This window comes from Diceros bicornis, chromosome 17 (assembly GCF_020826845.1).
Source record: "Diceros bicornis minor isolate mBicDic1 chromosome 17, mDicBic1.mat.cur, whole genome shotgun sequence".
NCBI classification, from domain to species: Eukaryota; Metazoa; Chordata; class Mammalia; order Perissodactyla; family Rhinocerotidae; genus Diceros; species Diceros bicornis.
Genome location: NC_080756.1, coordinates 26,775,421 through 26,794,664, shown reverse-complemented (window position 1 = coordinate 26,794,664; position 19,244 = coordinate 26,775,421). Strand labels below are relative to the sequence as shown.

At 36.0% G+C, this 19,244-nt stretch overlaps 1 protein-coding gene across 8 annotated transcripts in view; it reads right to left on the bottom strand.

Annotated features, from left to right (window-relative positions):
• Nucleotides 1–6,372: 6,372 nt before the first annotated feature.
• Nucleotides 6,373–19,244, bottom strand: part of YAF2 (YY1 associated factor 2) — a 64,700-nt gene continuing 51,828 nt past the window's right edge. For 6 of the 8 annotated variants that reach the window (XM_058558493.1, XM_058558499.1, XM_058558498.1 and 3 more), the window contains 2 exons: nucleotides 8,999–9,151; nucleotides 6,373–8,218 (listed from right to left, as the gene is read on the bottom strand). In XM_058558493.1, the coding sequence (XP_058414476.1) occupies nucleotides 7,981–8,218; nucleotides 8,999–9,151 (391 nt within the window). In that variant the 3' untranslated portion in view covers nucleotides 6,373–7,980. Of the gene's footprint in view, nucleotides 8,219–8,998; nucleotides 9,152–19,244 lie in introns of those variants that run through there. The other 2 variants (XR_009222548.1, XR_009222550.1) reach the window with 2 other exon arrangements.

Genomic DNA, 19,244 nt, shown 5'->3' with positions numbered 1-19,244 from the left:
GAAGTTCCTCCTTCCACTATACCTTACAACTCTTAGAGAAACCAAGATCAACTTAACGAGGTACAAAGATGGATCATAAAAGCATTTATAAGAATGGAAAATAGATTTTGAGAGGGAAAACTAAAGGATATGGTAACCAAGAAACTAGAATAAGAGCTAGTACTCAGATACAGGATGTTTAATTTAAAGAGATGCTCACTACAATTGTTCTCTATTTCAACAAAGAAACTAAATGTAGTAAAAATAATGACCCATCGATGGTTGAAATACTGGAATGGCAGTTTTCATTTCTGCAAAAATTTATGGGAAGAGCATATCCAGAAGAATAGTCATCCATTTACTTGACATCAGGGTTCTGGACCATATCATCCCTTTAGGTTCGTTTTAATCCTGTAATTAAAAAGGAAATTCTGTTGAAAATTTATTTTTGGAAATTCTATTCCAAAAATAGAAATGATTTTTGTATAACCCCCACACTGTCTTAACTGGTTATCTTGGAGTATAAGGAGCTGAGTCCCTGCCCTTCTGATCATATCCAGGATTCACACATTACATTTTGATATTCCTAAAATTAATTTTAAATTATTAAAAATGATTTAAAATATTTTTGATGTCATAATCATTAGGTATTTCTTTCATTATTGTGTGTATGTATGGATTCCTAAATCTTTTTTTTTTTTTTTTTATCTTTTTTCCCCCAAAGCCCCAGTAGATAGTTGTATGTCATAGCTGTACATCCTTCTAGTTGCTGTATGTGGAACGAGGCCTCAGCATGGCCGGAGAAGCGGTGCGTCAGTGCGCGCCTGGGATCCGAACCTGGGCCGCCAGCAGCGGAGCGCACGCACTTAACCGCTAAGCCATGGGGCCGGCCCCCTAAATCTATTTTTTCATCCCTAGACCACTGTCTTAATTCTCCAATGACAGGCTGACTATATCCAAATTTTTAATCAATGTTGATCTTCCCTTCATCCTCTGAAAAAGGCAAATTTAGGTGCACAAAAAGAAATTGAACAGTAGCAATATTTCTTGTTGTTTAAATTTTGGCGATAGAGACCTCTTACATGATCTGGAAAATTCTTGGATTCTGGATAATCCAAATCTCAAGGATCTTATATTTAAAAGATTAATCTTGATTTTTCTTATAGCTCCTAGTACATGTTGGATATTTAATAGACATTAAATTAATGAGTGTTTTTATTTTTTTATAAGTCTTCTCTTAAGTCACTCTAGAGCAAATTTGGGGTCCTGCTCAACATTTCTTCCCACTTCTGTCTACCTTTTAGTACTTCTTTTAAAAAAAAGACATACTATGGTGAAAAAGGTAAATTCTATTAGAAGTAAAAGTAAAGAGGGAAAAAATATTATACGAAAACCTCTTAGACTGGTCTTGGGGATTAAAACAAAACTTACAGAGAAATACAAGTCAGATAAGTTGCAGAGCACACAGAATCAGAAACTCAGACTAAAAGTGAAGATCATTCTCTCCTCCAGTTGGCCTCGAATGAAATTTTTCCATTTTCCACAGTCTATTTCCTAGAGACATTGTTGGACTGGAGAAAAAAGTTGGAAAATAGTGCTGTCAGTTTGAACAAAAAGTGTATCATTTTAAGTGTTCATTCAGACCAGTAAATGTAGGAAAAGCGTGCGGTCAGGGGTAGGATGAAACAGTAAAGTGATTCTCTCCATTCTCAAAAAACTCAGCTGTAAGCCACAAGATTAGAAAAAGTGGCAGTGGAAAACCAGTGAACGGGGACAACTTAGGTCCTATATGATCCCAGAATTTAGCTGGCATTTCCATCCACAAGGGAGGGAGAGAATGGAGGGGCACAGTGGGGAGGGGAATAAGGAATATCTGATGGACATCCCTGTATTTCTCCCAAGTTCCACCTTCAGGAACCCTCCATTCCTATTAATACCATAGATTATAATATAATATTAAAAAAAAATACTGTCAGTAAAATTAAAAGCTAGATTTGCAGGGAAATTTAGTCATAGGGAAAATTACGATTAAAACACATATGCACAAGTTCTCCGAAACCTGCCAGCAATCAAGGTCATGATTACAATATTAAGTAACAGATAAGTCTCTCCTGACCCAGGTTCCCAAAAATTTAAGGCTGAAAATAATTAATAATTCTGATACCGTTACACTTCAGAAGTCCAGTGCTTAGTTGGAAAATAAAATCAGAATTCTTGTTACCCATATTCCTTTCTATACAGAAACTACCTCATTAGACAGTCCTATGTTATGTTTGGTATCTTTTTCTTTTTACATTTCTATATTTTATTTTTAATAAAGTAAAAAAAATGACTCTTTCTTGCTCTAATTAAGGTGTCCTTTATTTTATCCTGTACTGGAAACATAGGCTTTTTTATTTTTGCTTATTAAAGACCAAAAGCTACGTCTTGGGCCTAAGGCCAGATCACTCTGCTCTTTTCTTCTGAGAACTCAGCCTACTTTCCTTTCCCTTTTTTTTTTTTTTTTTTTTTAAATGCTTTCACCGCCACTTTGTCCTTTAGGAACCTTCTTCTCCCAAACTGGTTTCACACAGTATCCCAACTCTTCTCAATCTTGCTGACTCTAAAAGTAAACATAGGCTCATTTCATTGTTGCTATTATTATGAATTAAAAGAGGATAGTGAAAATAATACACATAAAAAAGTCTCAATTAATGAATCTTGGTACCCAGTTTCTGAATTCTCTTGCTAAAAGTATTAATGGAAATATGAAGTTGAGATGGTAGCTTTCATCCAAACTCCCTACTTCCAGGTAGGTAAGCAGATCCAAACTTACATGTAATTTCAACACCTGCCAAACTCGTGTATTATTTCCACTCCTCAGGAATTCCAGTTGGAGAGGAGGCACCCATTTTACTGAATCCTTGCCCCAAAAAGTTCCCGTTGGGGCTTATCCTCACATCTTGAAATAAAGCAGTTTTTTGAGATTTTTTTTCCCCCCAAAGCCGCAGTAGATGGCTGTATGTCATAGTTGCCCATCCTTCTAGTTGCTGTATGTGGGACGCAGCCTCAGCATGGCCGGAGAAGCGGTGTGTCGGTGCGCGCCCGGGATCCGAACCCCGGCCACCAGTAGTGGAGCATGCGCACCCAACCGCTAAGCCACAGGGCCGACCCTGAGATTTTTTAAAAAGTATTACTATGTAGCCTTATTTACAGAAGAGATGTGAGGAACTTTGTAAGAACACGAGGAAAAACAAGTAGATAAAAATTGGAATCTAGAAAAATACAAATCAAGAATAACAAGTTATAATGTAGACGTGCGACTGAGCCCTACATAATTATTAAAAGTAAGCCTAATATTAATCTGAGATTTCTCACGACCAAAGCAAAAACTGAGGACAATCAATTAAGGATTTGCACTGTCCATAAGAAAAAGAAAAACTGATTTCTGAGGTGAAGTAAAGCTTTTCCTGAACAGGTCAGAATAAAATTGCTCATTTGGATTCTGAGTGATGTAATGTTTCCTCAATATCTTCACAAAAAGGCAATAGCAGACCTCATTCAGCTGTTTATTGATTTTTAAAAATTAGTATAGGAAAATGATAAATAATCTCACATTACATGGCTTAAAGTCTTAAATTTTGAAAATTCAAGCAGGAGAAAATTCAAAATGGTAGCTGGCTAAAACTATAGTGATACCCAAAATTAACAGCTGCAACTATCAAGACGAGATCCTAACATTTTCAGTGTGCATTTGCAGTGGATACTTAGGCCATGTTGAATTTTCTAGAAACAAAAATGTGGCAAGCACTTCCTCTTCTCTGTTACTTCTGTATCTTATACATATTTTTATTGTTGCAGTGATGGCATTTATTTACAGATCTCTAAGATATAAATGCCACACCTTTGTCCTCTTCATAACCAACCCCTAGCCCAGTGCCTAGCACACAAAAGATACTCAATAAATATGCATTGATGTGCATAATACTGATGTAAAGAAAACCTAGATCAGGAAAATATTGAGAGTACTGCAACAGTAAAATAGCTACCACACTCTACAACTACTGACAGGAAAAAATAAAAACCCACCAAAAAACGATTCAGAACGTGAAACATGTCCCAGAGCACTGCAACTTTTCAAAGCTTACTTGATTTTTCCATAGAAAGACCTGGTCTCATCATGGCATTTCATATGCTCCAGAATTGGCCCATTCCATAAAGGCAGGAATATCTGCACTGGCTAAATACAAAGCCACACTAAAAACATAACATTTGAATTATCTGGGCTAGCAGGCATGTGCATTTAGGAACGTAAACTTTTCATATAATTTAAGGTAAAACTTCTCTTGATAGCTCCTTAAAATGAACTGGTTTTGAAGAAAATCGTCCTAAAGTTGTTACACATATTGCTGCCCCAGCCAACAGTCTACTAAACACAACTGAAACTTGCATGACTGAGTCATTACAATTTATCACGTTTTTAAAATGTTCTGAGACGGACATGCTACAAGTTCTCTTTGTTCTCTCTCCCTTCTTTCTCTACTTTTATCCAGATTGCAGCCCAGTGCCCTATTTTCTAATTTCTGCTACTCTTTCTGCTTTGTTTTTCCCCTTCCTCTTCCCTCATTATTTTTCCAGTTCTCTCCTTACTTGTCTTTGATATTAGTGGGGCTTTTTTCATCACCCTCAGTAGCCAGTGAGGGGCATTCTTTTCCATCTGTTTTCACAAAATGATCAATCACATCCTATATTCTGTAACCTTCGTTGTCCCTTGATTCTGTTCAGCTCTTTTTGCCACTGATGATTTTTCTAAACTTCAATTTTTCTACATTTCAGTTGTTGATCCAGACACCTGAAGGTGCCTGTGATTGAAGGACAGGGGGCGGGAGGGGGGGTGCTTATAAGTGAAAGCGTTATTTTATGGTTACCCTTCTTCTTACACCCTCTCTTTTCTGTTTTCACTTAATTTTCAAAGTATAGTACAGAAATTTCTATCAATGGCCCAGTTCCTACAACAGGTCTTTAAAAGATTCCAGATAAGAGGTAAGTTGCAGACCAAGAAAGTAAGCAAAATAAGGGCCTCAGTGGAAACTAAAACTTCTAGACCATTTAGCATTAATGCATATAATATGCAGAAACTACATTCTTTTCAGGCAATAAAGATTTTTGTCTAAAAGAATGGCAATAAATATGCTATCAACTTTAAAAGCTGAGGTTTTTCTTCCTTTTTTAATGTTTTCACTTTGTTTACTATCATCACTATAATTTTAGGAAAGCACTTAATAAAAATAAAACCTTTAAGTTATTAAGTCAACTATTTCTACTGTGTAATATAAAAGGTTTTAAGAATACGTATTCTTGTAGGCCTCAAATTATATCTTCACTCTTATATCAAAATAAGGTAATAATTATACTCTGAAAAACATCCAAATTCTTTTTTGTATGGAATTTGGCTAAAAGAACCCACTGCTAAAACCACAGGGTAAATTGATGTAACAGAGCTAAAAATGTAGCCTAAGCCCAGGCTCTGAATCTTTTTGCATATTTTAACAGTAGGTGTAAGTATTTATGGAATTTGGGTCTGTTTCCTGGTTTGGAAGTGTTTCCAGGTAGGGCGAAATGAAAGGAGTGAGGATAATTGTGATTAATGAAAGGAAAACAAAATTTCAAACTAGCCAACTCAGTCCATTCCTCCTGTCTCATAGTGCATACCATCACATCAGCTTCTGTAATTACAGAAAGACAGCTAGGATCAGAGCAAACACTGGATGTAGAAAATTCACTGTAACCTAGAGAACACAATTCCTTTCAGTCATCCGAGAGGGCATGGAAATAATTTTTGTTACAAAAACATGTTTGTATTTTTGTAATGGGATTTTACCTATAAAGATAGTAAAGGCTCACATTTACTGAGCATTCGGTATGCATCAGATAAGAATTTAGATGGACTGACGTTTAATCCTCCCAACAACACTATGAGTTAGATATGATTATCACTGTCCCTCTGTAATAGATGAGAAGTGATGTTGAGTAATTTACTCAAGCTCACTTGGGTTCTATGACAGGGATTCAAACACCAGATACCAGTTAGCACTAATTTCCATGCTTTACTGTCTCCCCATCTATATGGAAAGATGACTATGCCCCCTTCAGGTAAAATCCCATCTTTTGTCTGGTTTTCCTCACTTTTGCAATATATTTAAAATACATCCTGAAAGTGTTTGATCATCATCAGAAGACCCAGTACCTCCAAAGCATAGTTTTGACTAAAAAATTAGAATATTTTCCTATTACATTTGTAATTTTTACTGTGTCTAAAAATGAATATATATATAAAACATTTGAAACGTGAAAAACAATAAAATAAGACGAAAAAAATTCATGTTTTAAAAGAACATAACCAGTTACTAGGGGTTCCACTGAAAGTATCTTATAATAAACACAAATTTTAATTTTTCATTTAACAATACTAAAGAATGAGGTATATAAATGTTTTAAACACAGATTTTTACTGTACGCAATTAACTGTATTTCACAACTAGCATCTTACAAAAAAGACAGTACCATTGTGCCTGTAAAAAGTACTGCAATTAAACAGAAAATCACATTACCACGCGAAACCACCAAATATCACAACCGTGAGTCAGGGTCTACAGGTTTTTTCTTCAAACGCTATCATGATGTCTTTATGTGATATTTTGTATCCAAGTTATGTTTTTAAGTTCATTTATATTTCAGAAGTCTCCTATAAGTGGATATATATTAAACAAATGGCTAAGAGAAAGCAGGAGACCCTCGGAGAATTTAAGAAGTACTGTGTGGTTTCTAGGTTGGATTTTTAAATATAATATAAAATATTAATTGTAAACAAAAATGCAAAATCGGTAGTCATAAAAATATTTTATTGAATTTTACATAATAGTAAGTGGGGCTGTAAATACTTTTTTAATTTCAGGATATTGATGAATGCATAAACTGCAGTTGTGCCTGAAAACAGGGCACTATGATTTTATAAGAATTGTTATATTTAGTAAGAGGCCAATTAAACTGATTTAAGATTACTTATTTTCCAGTTCTGTGCAAGACTTCCCATTTCTGTATTAATTAGATTCATACTTCTATGACCCTGGATAAGTTTGGGGCAAGGAAACAGTGATAAAACTATTATTAAGTTAAAGCTTTTCTAAAATTGCAGCTTTTAAAAATATGGCAGATTTCTTTTCTCTTCCGTTTTTGCCAAATGCTTAAAATTATTTGAATTTTAACGTTTTATATAATACAGAAAATACCAGTGTTCAATGACAACAGCACTAAACCTGAATTATAAAGCTAAATAATCAATGTTTTATTGTTTACTAGTCTGCTAGTAAACATTACAATAAATGAATGTTTTGAAAGATACGCAAAAAGAACAGATAAAACCAGAAACATAATTCAGAAACAATAATTTAGTAAACTGTGTCAAAAACATTGGCAACGGTTCATACAAATTCTTTATTTAATAACAATTTTCCTATTTAGCCACACCAAGTACCAGCAGGTGTATTTAAGAGGATACCATTAAGAAAATCCTGTTGCAGCAATAGTTGATTAAGTTGATCTTTGACTTGTATACATATAACTATTTGTTTCACAATTCTCAAATAATACATATTTAGGCAGCTTGCACTATGTTATAAAAATTTTAATTCGTTACATGCCAATAGTAGAGAATTCAAGAATTATGTGTTAGAATTCACTAAACTAAAAGTGAAAATAGACTTACCAATAACACTGCATAATGAATAATTCAACCACATTTTCATGGCACGTTTAACTGTGAAGACCAAAATGTTGAGTCTGGAAATGTTGGGTAGATTGCAATAAAATCCAACAAATTCTCACAAATTTCTATCTTATGTAAAACGCAAATTATGGATTGTGCATGAATATGTTTGTCATGAAAATGTGGTACTTCTTGGCATAATCTGTGTATTTGCATGGTATGACAGAAGTGACCTAAGAAATTGGAGAAAATAAACTTTAATGAGATTCTCCATTCAATGATGAGGCTTCTCCTCTGGGTGAAGATGACCTGGACATTGCCCGTTCTGTGTTGTCAGAGCTAGAGCCACTCTGACTATGTTGATCTGCAGAGGCAGCACTAGATGCAGGCGGTGACTTCGTTTTCTCCTTAAAGTCTGTAATAATGACTGTCAGATCTCCAACGGTAACTTCCAAATGCTGAGCACTACTCCGATCCACATTTTTCAATCTTGGCCTAAACACAAAAGATGATAAAATTTTAAACTAGCTTTTCTCTCTACCAACTTTCTCAGCATATAATGAATAGTAAATTGGGTAAAAATAATAAAATGAATACATCTATGTTTAAAGCTCTAGATTCATATGTAACTAGCCACAAAAATATAACTTTCAAATCATTAACATTAATCAAACCAATCATTTATGAATATTTTTTAATGAGACAAAAAACTGTGATACTCTGGAATGGTCTCTTAATTGTGTTTTCATAGCTGTATCATAATTTTGCAGAGAGCTTATCAATTTTGTTAAAATAAATGTTTTAAATCAGCAATGACATGGTTGCATCACAGAGGAAGCTGATAACAGCTAAGCTTGAGTTATATGCAGGGCTGTTACTCCACTGATGTGTACTGATAAGGGCATCATGATTGCCTGTTCTGCTTGGATCCATGATCATTTTGAGTGGTTAAAGCCCATGCAAATATCTGTTCAGTATTGTGACAATCACTCCTGGCTTTAGAGTGAAAAAGAAATACCTCAAACACAAGCATCTTTCAATCTGCTAAAAAAAAAAAAAAAAAAAAAAGGAAGCATCCTCACATTTAAGCTTATATTTGTGGCCTCTGTGTTTAATGTCGAATCTACCTTTCAAACTCAGAAAAACACTTTCATGATACTTTATAATAAAGGAAATGAAATCTTTTACTTCTGCTTTGTATATATCAATGTTAAAAGAATATTAAATGGTTAATTTTATTATTTCAAAACTGCTGTAAAACACTCTTCAAATTACCTGGTTTTCTTATGACTGTTCTTTTTGCTAGTTGTTTCCTTTTCACTTTTTTCTTTTTCTACTTTATCTTTTTTCTCTTTCTTTGACTGTGTAGGGGGCACAAACTGTTGAGTAACCTGCTGTGCAACCAACTGGGAGACAGGTCGAGGCTTCCTGTGTGCATGTTAAAAAGAAAGGGTTTTTTATTATTATAACTTAAGAATACATGTTCTTTATGAGAGAATTGGTCAAATTACAAAAAGATATATATTACAATTTTCACGTATAAAAATTCTTCGTAAGGTAATTCAGATGTGCAATTTGAGATCTATATATATACAGACATACAACATTACTGTCTTTCCTATCCAACAAAAATACAACTATAATAACAGTTAAAAGTTATAGCCCAAGATACATGGCCAAATCATTAGAATATAACTTTTACATAAATCAACATGAAAATTATTAAAAATCTATATCAAACTGAATGCTCATAGGGAAGCACACATATAAATAAACATGAATATTAAAAATTAAACTTGAAAGTTTACACTGAATTAAGATTTAAATTTATCCCTCCTCCCTCAGAGAAGGAAATATCTAACCATCTGTGACAATGGCTATTTGTTCTTTCCTTTAAAATCTTTCATTTATTCATTTAATAAATATTTGAGTGTCAAAATTTCTCACTGCTTATTGCTCAAATCCTTGAGAGCAGTATCTCATATTGCTTCCTTATACCTCTAGCTGCAATCTCACCGCGCTCTTTTGACCTTGGAGATCTGCCCAGTCCTTTGAGACTTGCCTACTCACTTACTTATTCATTTAAAAAATATTTATTGAGAACCTACTGTAGGAACTGCACTGAGATATCTGAAATGTTGCCTGGCTTCAACCTTTGGTGCCAGTACAAGTTGTCACTCTGTTGGCCCAGGGTCAAGGATCCCTCCAGCTTAATGTTGGAACTTGAGCAACTGAGGTCAAGATTCAAAGTGAATAGTCTCTAAGTTCTTAAAATGAGAGAGGGAAAGAAGACTAAGGAGGGGAAAGGGGTGGGAGGGAAAAAGTAAGGGAGAATAAGATAAAAATACAGTCTAACAGATGGTCTACAAACAATAGTAATTTTATTGCCTGGAAAATCTTGACCCTATTTTGTTCAGAAGGCTTATTAAAAAATCTTTTTTTTTTTGTTTCTCTAGAGCAAGACAAAACAGAAACCAATGAGAAAATACTGCACAATTTACGACTCAAAGCTTGAAGGAGGAAATAGGAAACAGTATGTAAAACAGATTTCAGTAGCTGGATAATAAATTTTGTTTAGAGCCTACAGGAAGGGTGTCCAGGAAAGATGTCCAGTACACAATTTAAAATACAAAACAGGGTTAATGATGTAGATTAAGAGTTACACAAATGAAAGTGATATTGAAAGCATGGTAATTAATGGCTGAGCTTGTTAAGGAAATGAACTTACAAAAAAAGATTAAAGCAGCGGTTCTCAAATTTAAGGTACATCAGGATCACGTGGAAGGCTTGTTTAGCTTGCTTAGCCCTACTCCCAGGGTTTCTGATTCAGTAGGCCTTGGGGTCTAATAATATTTGCATTTCTAACTAGTTTCCAAGCTGTGCTGATGCTCTAGTCTAGCCACTACACTTTGCAAATAAGTTTGAAGAAGTGAATATATTGGTACTACTGCAGCATAAAGTTTGAGATGGAGAGCAGGGAAATAAAAAAAGCGAGGCTGGACAGATGGGAAGGAACTCGATAACAAAAAGCTAAAGAGTCTGATTTACCCTTAAAAGATGGGAGATCACTGAAGAAATCCAGACTTGAATTTTACAAAGATTACTAGCAGCAGTCTGAAGGGAAAAGGTACGACAGAGGCACGGAAATTGTTAGGAAGCTACTTTAATAATAGATCAGGCAAAAATAAATAGGGCTGAACTATGGAAGCAGCAGTGGGGTTATTTAAGACAGGCTGAAGCTGCAGAATCAAGGGGACATGGTGACTAATTAGATGTGCCTTTCTCACTTCTCAACCAACAAATATTCCTTTAGCAAAACATACAGAAATCCTTGCCCTCAAGTAGCCAACATTCTGTGGGTGAAATCAAACAACAAATAAACATAGAGTCTTAGATGCTGATAAATGCTATGGAAAAAAATTAAGGAAGGAAGGAACATAGGGAGTGCTGGGGAAGGAGCTGTAATTTTATTGTCTGTTTCCTCTTCTAGGATATAAACGCCACAAGGAAACGGATGGAATTAGCTTTATACACCACTGTATAACTAGTACCTAGGATAGTACTGAAAATATACTAGATACTTAGTATTTGTTGAAGAATGAATGAATGATAAAATCAGGTTTAATGAGGAAGAAAGATGTTTTTTAAGAAAAGGAGTACTGTCTCTAATCTTACTCATTGGCCAGCATCAACCACTCACTACATACAAGTGAAAAAATAAGAGAAGCAAGAATTAATTTCTTTTTTAATTATGTTGGAATATGGAAAGAAAGAAAGCTCAAAGGTGTGGCAGGGTTGAGAAAAGATTTGTTTAGACTAGTACCTAGTGAACAGTGAGTCACCTAAAATTGAGAGTCACTCTAAGATATAAAATGCAATGGACGTGTAGTCATCATTTGGTCTCCCAAGGTATTACGGCTCTCTGAATGTCTCCCCTCCATAACAAATGAAGGTTTGACAACTTCCTTTATTACATTTTGTACTGTTGCTCTCTCCGTCCCAAAATTTAATGCAAAATAAATTTACAAAAATGTTAATGAATTAAATTGAATTACAATAAAATTTCAAACATTAAAATTTATATTCTTTTGAACCTAGAGTAGAAACCCTGATGTTTCTAGCAATCAATAAATTGATGTTAGTTATTTAGTAGCCATTATTACTAACTTAAGATATATAATTTATTTATATTCTCTTTATTTGTGCTCCCTTTAAGTAAAATTGTATATTTTTCTAGGTTTTTTTGGATTCATTAATGACCTCGGTATCCCAATACTATTTTTCCCATAAGATCTAACATCTCAATCATGGATACTCCGATCATGAAGATTTTCAAGAATATCAGTATTGTGCTGTGGTTACGTACAGAATATTTTTGTAACACAATCAATCACTGCCCCCCCCCAGCATTTGTCTCCAAGTTAGTGCCCATCTATTATGTGACACTGTTTCTCAGTCCCGCTTATATGTGAGAAAGGCATAATCCTAATTCCCCAACTCATGAATCTTGCAATATAACTGCTGCCAAGTCTTTTTCAAATTTAACAAGTTTTATTTCTACAGAATCTTCCTAGAATCATTTTCCCTTTTTATACGGCCCATCAATCTGAAAATGAAAGCATATTAGTAGACCACGCTTTGCTTCATAAAACCATGAGGTTGAGTTAAATGAATTAATAATTTTTCCATCAGTTATGAATCTAGAATTCTTCTAAGTGTTATACTTTCAGTGGTAAGAACAAAATACTCAATAAATGTACACTCTCTTACAAGCAAAACCAACACAGAAAGAACTGGTGAACTGGTTCAACTTTGGGAGAAAAGAAGCACAAAATACAAACATATGTATACATATAGCCTAATTATCAAAATAAAGTTCTCTGCTGCTCTCTAGAGGCTGAATGAGCTTTGAAGATCCTTCATTGAAGGTAGAAAATACGTAGATTATTGATGATCTTTTCACCATGTCATAAAGTGACTCACCTTTACCAAGCCCTATTAAAAAGAAAGCCCTTCTATCTCCAGGGGTCTTAAGAAGGTTTAACTATGATCCCTTTTCTACTTAATGAGAAAAATCTGGAAGATACTAGGGACTTTTAGAGGTGGGAGATACTTAACTCAGGAAATAAGGGGCAGGCTATCATGTATAAGGTATGCCTTTTTATGTTCAGGGATTTATGATTCACGGTTTTGACAATACAAGTGCAACACCAAAGGTTCTGTGATAATGAGGAGAAAAAAGTCACCCACTTAGTACAATAAGTGCTGTCAGCCATGTCCCAACAGCACTCTACTGTCATCTACATATTCACACGTGTCATGATCAGGCTGTAACTCGTGAAATATGGTGTCCAAAAATTTGGGGATCCCTCTGTGTCCCTATGTATCTTTCACAAATAGCCCAAATAGACTGTGTAAAGTTTGGCAGGTCTGTTGATTTACTGTAACATAAGAAAAAGGGAAATATTTCAACAACCATTTAATGGATATCTTCTACTCATCAGAACAAAATATTTTTAGGAGCTGTTGGACCTCGCATGTGAGTAGGAGGCTGGTGCATGTTGACTAATATATGCTTTTTCTAACTATGTGTCTGCCCTCCACCCTCCCCACCTCCCAATAAAAATGCTGTGTGTCAAAGAGCGTAAGAAAAATGCTTTAAGCTTAATCATCCTCATCTATATTTAGCTTTGTCAAGTTGGACAGGCAAAACAAACAAGATATGAAACAATTACTGATTCTATTCTAAAAGAGGCAGCATTATTCATAGCTCAGAAAGAAGTAATCTGCTTCATGACACTGAAATATATGGTAAATTGAAGCAATATAATAAATCTCAATCAGTAAAAAAGGCCGAACTAAACCCAAACCTGCTGTGAGTCTGTTGATATATTGCTAATAAAAGCCCAAAAATCTAACCAAGGGAGATTTTATAAGCAGCCACCCTGTTTGAAAATGTATTTCACATTGACACATGTCAGGCACTAGGTAAGGTGAGGGAAATTCCCCATGAACAAGACAGACTCTGTGCCATCACAGAGCTTACTTAGTGGATGAGATAGAAACCACACAAAAGAAAACTAAATAAAAGTAAATTTTGTCAAAATCACTAAGAAGAAAAAAACGGTATGCTGTGATTTAAAACAAAAAAGAGGGGCCCACCCCTGTGGCTTAGCGGTTAAGTGCGCGCGCTCCACTGCTGGCGGCCTGGGTTTGGATCCCGGGCGCACACCGATGCACCGCTTGTCAGGCCATGTTGTGGCAGCGTCCCATATAAAGTAGAGGAAGACGGGCACAGATGTTAGCCCAGGGCCAGTCTTTCTCAGCAAAAAAAAGAGGAGGATTGGCATCAGATGTTAGCTCAGGGCTGATCTTCCTCACAAAAAAATAAATAAATAAAAATTTAAAAAAATAAAAGAGGACTTATTATAGACAGGGTAGAAAGAACTTTAGTTCATGTTTAAACCATCAGTACACAGGGAAAAACAGCCATCACCATGAATCCTTTTTTAAAAAATATTTTATGAATAATTTACAAAAGAAATAAAAGAACAATGAATATTAAAAATTTTAGTAAGACTTTAAAACATAGTAAATCCAAACTTTTATTCCATAATAACTTAGTTTTGAAGGTATAGAGACTTGAAATAGACAAAGCGTTTTTTTTGTTTTTGTGAAGAGATCAGCCCGGTGCTAACATCTGCCGATCCTCCTTTTATTTATTTATTTATTTTCTTGCTGAGGAAGACTGGCCCTGGGCTAACATCCATGCCCATCTTCCTCCACTTTATATGGGACACTGCCACAGCATGGCTTGCCAAGCAGTGCGTCAGTGTGCACCTGGATCCCCAGGATCCGAACCGGCGAATCCTGGGCCGCCGCATCGGAGCGTGTACACTTAACCGCTTGCGCCACCTGGCCGGCCCCTAGACAAAGTTTTTTTAATGTAACTAACTCCTCATCAGCTGTTATGCCTAATCCTAGGAATGTTTCTATCTTGTAAATACTGATTTCTGATTTCAAATACATCTCTAGGAGATTTTGGCTCATCTTTACTTCCACTTCTTCTGAAAACCTTGACAGCTCATAATTTTTTGAAGAGAGGACAGACATTTTCTCTGCTCCAAAATTACCAATCATTTTCATTTTTAGACTAGATATACATACCTACCCTTCAGCATCTGTCCACTTATGTATCATAGCAAGTAAATTTTGGTGCCCAATATCACAGAAGATGAAAGAATACCATCACATGTCCTATAGTGAAACAAGATGGTTCAGGCTCATTGTTGCAAAATACTGCAGTATTTCTGTTGAATGCCTCTCTGTGAAAAACCATATTTCTTTTTTGTCCTTAAAAATATATTGCTCACGGAACAATTCTTGAGTTTGCAAAAACTCACCCAGGATATTGTCATTTGAAGACTCACAGTCAGAAACCTCTAGCACCATGCAGCCTACAAAGGGTTAATAAGCATGAAGGGATGTAAGTTCCTCATGTGAATTCCCTAGATTTCTCCCCAAAGCCCTCTGAAGAGTATTCTAGCCTGGCCTGCTCAAACACCCTTCCCTTCCCAGGCTTTCTGAGATAGATCTTATTTGACAGATCAGTTTTTGAGATTTTATGATGGAGAATCAGAAGCAAAGAAAGAAACTGCTAAAAGAGGTTTTCCTTTTGTTTTTGTTTTGTTTTGTTTTTGTGAGGAAGATTAGCCCTGAGCCAACATCCGTTGCCAATCTTCCTCTTTTTGCTGAGGAAGACTGGCCCTGGGCTAACATCTGTGCCCATCTTCCTCTACTTTATATGGGACGCTGCCACAGCACAGCTTGACAAGCAGTGCGTTGGTCTGCGCCCGGGATCTGAACCTGTGAACCTCGGGCCACCAAGGCGGAGTACACAAACGTAAAAAGAGGTTTTGTTTTGTTGTGGGAGTTGGAGACGTTTTGAGGAGTGAAGCTTGAGAGCAAAACTATAACGTGAGGACAGAGGTGGGAGAGGGAAAATGATGACTAAAAAATGTTGTTAGGGCTATGTGCCTTTTTTCCACTGTGTTTGAGAAATACAAATAAAGGCTTTGCTACTTATTTTGAAATTGTAAAAAAAGAGTGGCTTAATCTGCAAAATAAATTAATTAGCTTTAGTGGTCTTCCTTCTGTGCACGTTACTATTTGGTGCATAGGACACAATTTCCATAACATGTTATTTTAATTGCGTTTTTTTTAATGGTTAAAATATGTTAAAAAGAAATGTGCATCAAATACTTGTGGAACCCCTGCAGCACCTCTGCAGAATTGTGGTCTTCCACACTCCTGTGTAATGCTATTGATCCTTTCATGGCTGTGTTCTATCTCCCCACAACTGGACTCTTATACCTAACATGGGAAAAGATCCCAACTTACCTATTTTTGTATCCCCAACACCTACTACAGTAGATCTTACGTGTATCGGATGCTCAATAAACACCTCTTGACATTAATGATCATTATAAACGAGTTAAATATGATGCATAAATACAACTATTAATCAACTGTGCGAACACTGATTTGACTAAGTGGCAACTTCCAGGGATTCACTTTCTTGAAAAAATTACTGATGGCATCTTGCTTTTGAGCCATTTAATTCTTTCTCATGAAAATGGAGTGAAGGGTTTAATGTACGTGTCTGCTTTCTAAAAACTCTGATTACTAAATCAAAAGATAAAAGAGTCCTTTCTAAGTGGTTTTCCCACTTCCAAACAATGAAAAAAATCTACTCTGCTAATACCAGCACTATTTGACTTATCAGCAAAATTCAAAAATTACGTATAGTGATAATATTTAAATGTTTTTTGTTATTGTTTTTGCTATTGTTTTGTTATTGTTATTGTTGTTTGTTATTTTGAAGAGTTTTTACTTCAAGGTCTATATCTATTTAATTTTCATCGTCAAACACTTCTGTCAAAGCCCAGAACACAATTTTCCCTGAACTCCTGGGAGGTGGTGGCAGGGGAGACTTGACTCCTGGCAGCTACCAAGATAGTCCTTGGTAAGGACAAAACAGATGACTACATCAGCTTTATAAAACTAGGTTAGAGTGTTCAGCAATTAAGTCTCTGAAAAATCCCTCAAACAACATCACAGTTCACTTAATTTGAAAGGCTAAGGACATGCTCCAGAGCTATAAACAGGTCATTCTCAACTTTTCCTTCTCCTTAGCCAAATAAAGATCAAGTCCTTTCAATTTTTCTTCCATATTATTCGAATGGTTCCCCTTTATCATTCCCACAAACACCACTCTAGCCTAACCCAATGCACCCTTCTGTACTACCTGCTTGACTCCTTGCCTTCTTCCCTCCAATCCAAGATTACTCTTCCTTACACTCATTTATTTAACAAATATTTATTCAGCTCTCACTATGTCCAAGTCACTGTTCCAAGGACTAGGGACAGAGCACTGAACAAAACTTACTTTTATTGTGTGCTGTTTTATCATGAGGTGACCTTGATTCTTATTTCAGAGAAAACAGAAGGTATTCAATTAAAATTTCCACAAGTGGTGCTGGCCTGGTGGCGTAATGGGTAAGTTTGCAAGCTCTGCTTTGGCGGCCCAGAGTTCTCGGGTTTGGATCCCTGGTGCGGACCTATGCACTGCTTATCAAGCCGTGCTGCGGCGGCATCCCACATATAAAGCAGAGGAAGATGGGCATGGATGTTACCCCAGGGCTGATCTTCCTCAGCAAAAAGGGGAGGATTGGCAACAGATGTTAGCTCAGGGCTAATCTTTCTCACCAAAAAAAAAATATATATATATTTCCATAAGTTCCCATCTGTGCCCATATACTCTAACTTCCCTACCCATATTCCTATGTAAGGCCATGCCCCTATCTGCAGACTGGATCCCTTCTCCAGGACACCACTCCTGCTACTGACCTCCTTTCTCTCCTGCTCCAACAACATTTCCTTCTCTACCAGGTTATACTTGTCAGTATACAAACACATTATAATAATTCTTACCAAAAAGAAAAGAAAAAAAACCCTTTCCTAAGTCCACATCCCTTGCTAGCCACTGCCTCATGTCTCTATTCTCTTTTCCGCTATAATCATCTAATGATTTGTCTATACTTACTCTCCACAGTTCTTTCCTCCATTCTCTCCTGGGCTCACCTCAGTTAGGCTTTTATCCCTACCATTCTACAAAAATTACTTCTTGCAAGGTCACCAACAATCACTTTACCATATCTATTGGTCAACCGTGGCTCTCATCTTACTCAGTCTTTTCAAGCAGCATTTAATTGAGTTTATCACTCCCTGCCTTCACACAAAACTTTCTTCACAAGCCACTGGAACACCACACTCTTCCGATTTTTCTCCTGCCTCACCAGCTACTCTTTCACAGTCTCATTTACCGCTTCCTTTCTCTCTTTTCCAACTTCTAGACTTTGGAGTGCCCCAGGTCTCAGTCTTCAGATATCTCTGCTATCTACACTAACCCTCTGGAGGGTGCTACTCAAAGTATAGTCCACAAACCCAACCAAGGGCATCAGCACTGGGAGCCTCGTGGAAATGAAATTCTCAGACCTTGCCCCAGAACTATGGGTGTTTTCAAGCACGTAAAAGGTTGAGAAATGCTGTCCTGGGTGACCTCATTCCGTCCTTGGCTTTAAATACCATCTGTACAATGGTTCTCAGCCCTGGTTCCACGTTACAATTAACCTGTGATGCTTCTTAAAAAGAACTGTGCCTAGGGAGAAAAAAGTTAAATTTTGTGAAACTTTATAAATAGAATAAGATTTGTAAAAATGAACAAACATTTAAGAAAAAACTAGATTTTTAACTTGGAACTAATAAATCGAACATTAATTTTAATAATGAAAGTAGTCCCTGAATAATCTTTTCTGAGCATAAAAGTTTTCATCAAGGACACATATAGACAAGCACACTTACACACACAAAACCCTTCACGTTGAAACACATGAAAAAATGTGATCCATATGATCCAGCTATTCTACTCCAAGATATTAACCCAGAGAGAAGGAAATATATGTCTATATAGTATAAATACTTGGACACAAACATTCGCAGCAGCTTTATCTGTAATGGCCCAAAACTGAAAACAACCCAAATGTCCATCAACAGCTGAATAAAGAAATTGTGGTACATTCATACAATGAAATACTACTCAGCAACAGGAAGGAATGAACTACTGATACATGCAACAACACAGATAAATATTAAAACAATTATGTCTTAAGAAGCCACCCAGAAGAGTACATGCTGTAGGATTCCATTTATAAAATTCTAGAAAATACAAACTAATCTGTACAGAAAGCAGATCGGTAGTTGCCTAGCAACTGAGGATAGGATGAGGTAGGCACAGGAGAGAAGAACTGAAAAGGGGTACAAAGAAACTTCTGGTGATGATGGATATGTTCACTCTCTTAATTGTGGTGATGGTTTCACAGGTGTATTCATATGTCAAAACTTATCAAATTGTACACTTTCATGTGTGCAGCACATTGTATGTCAATTATCCTCAATAAAA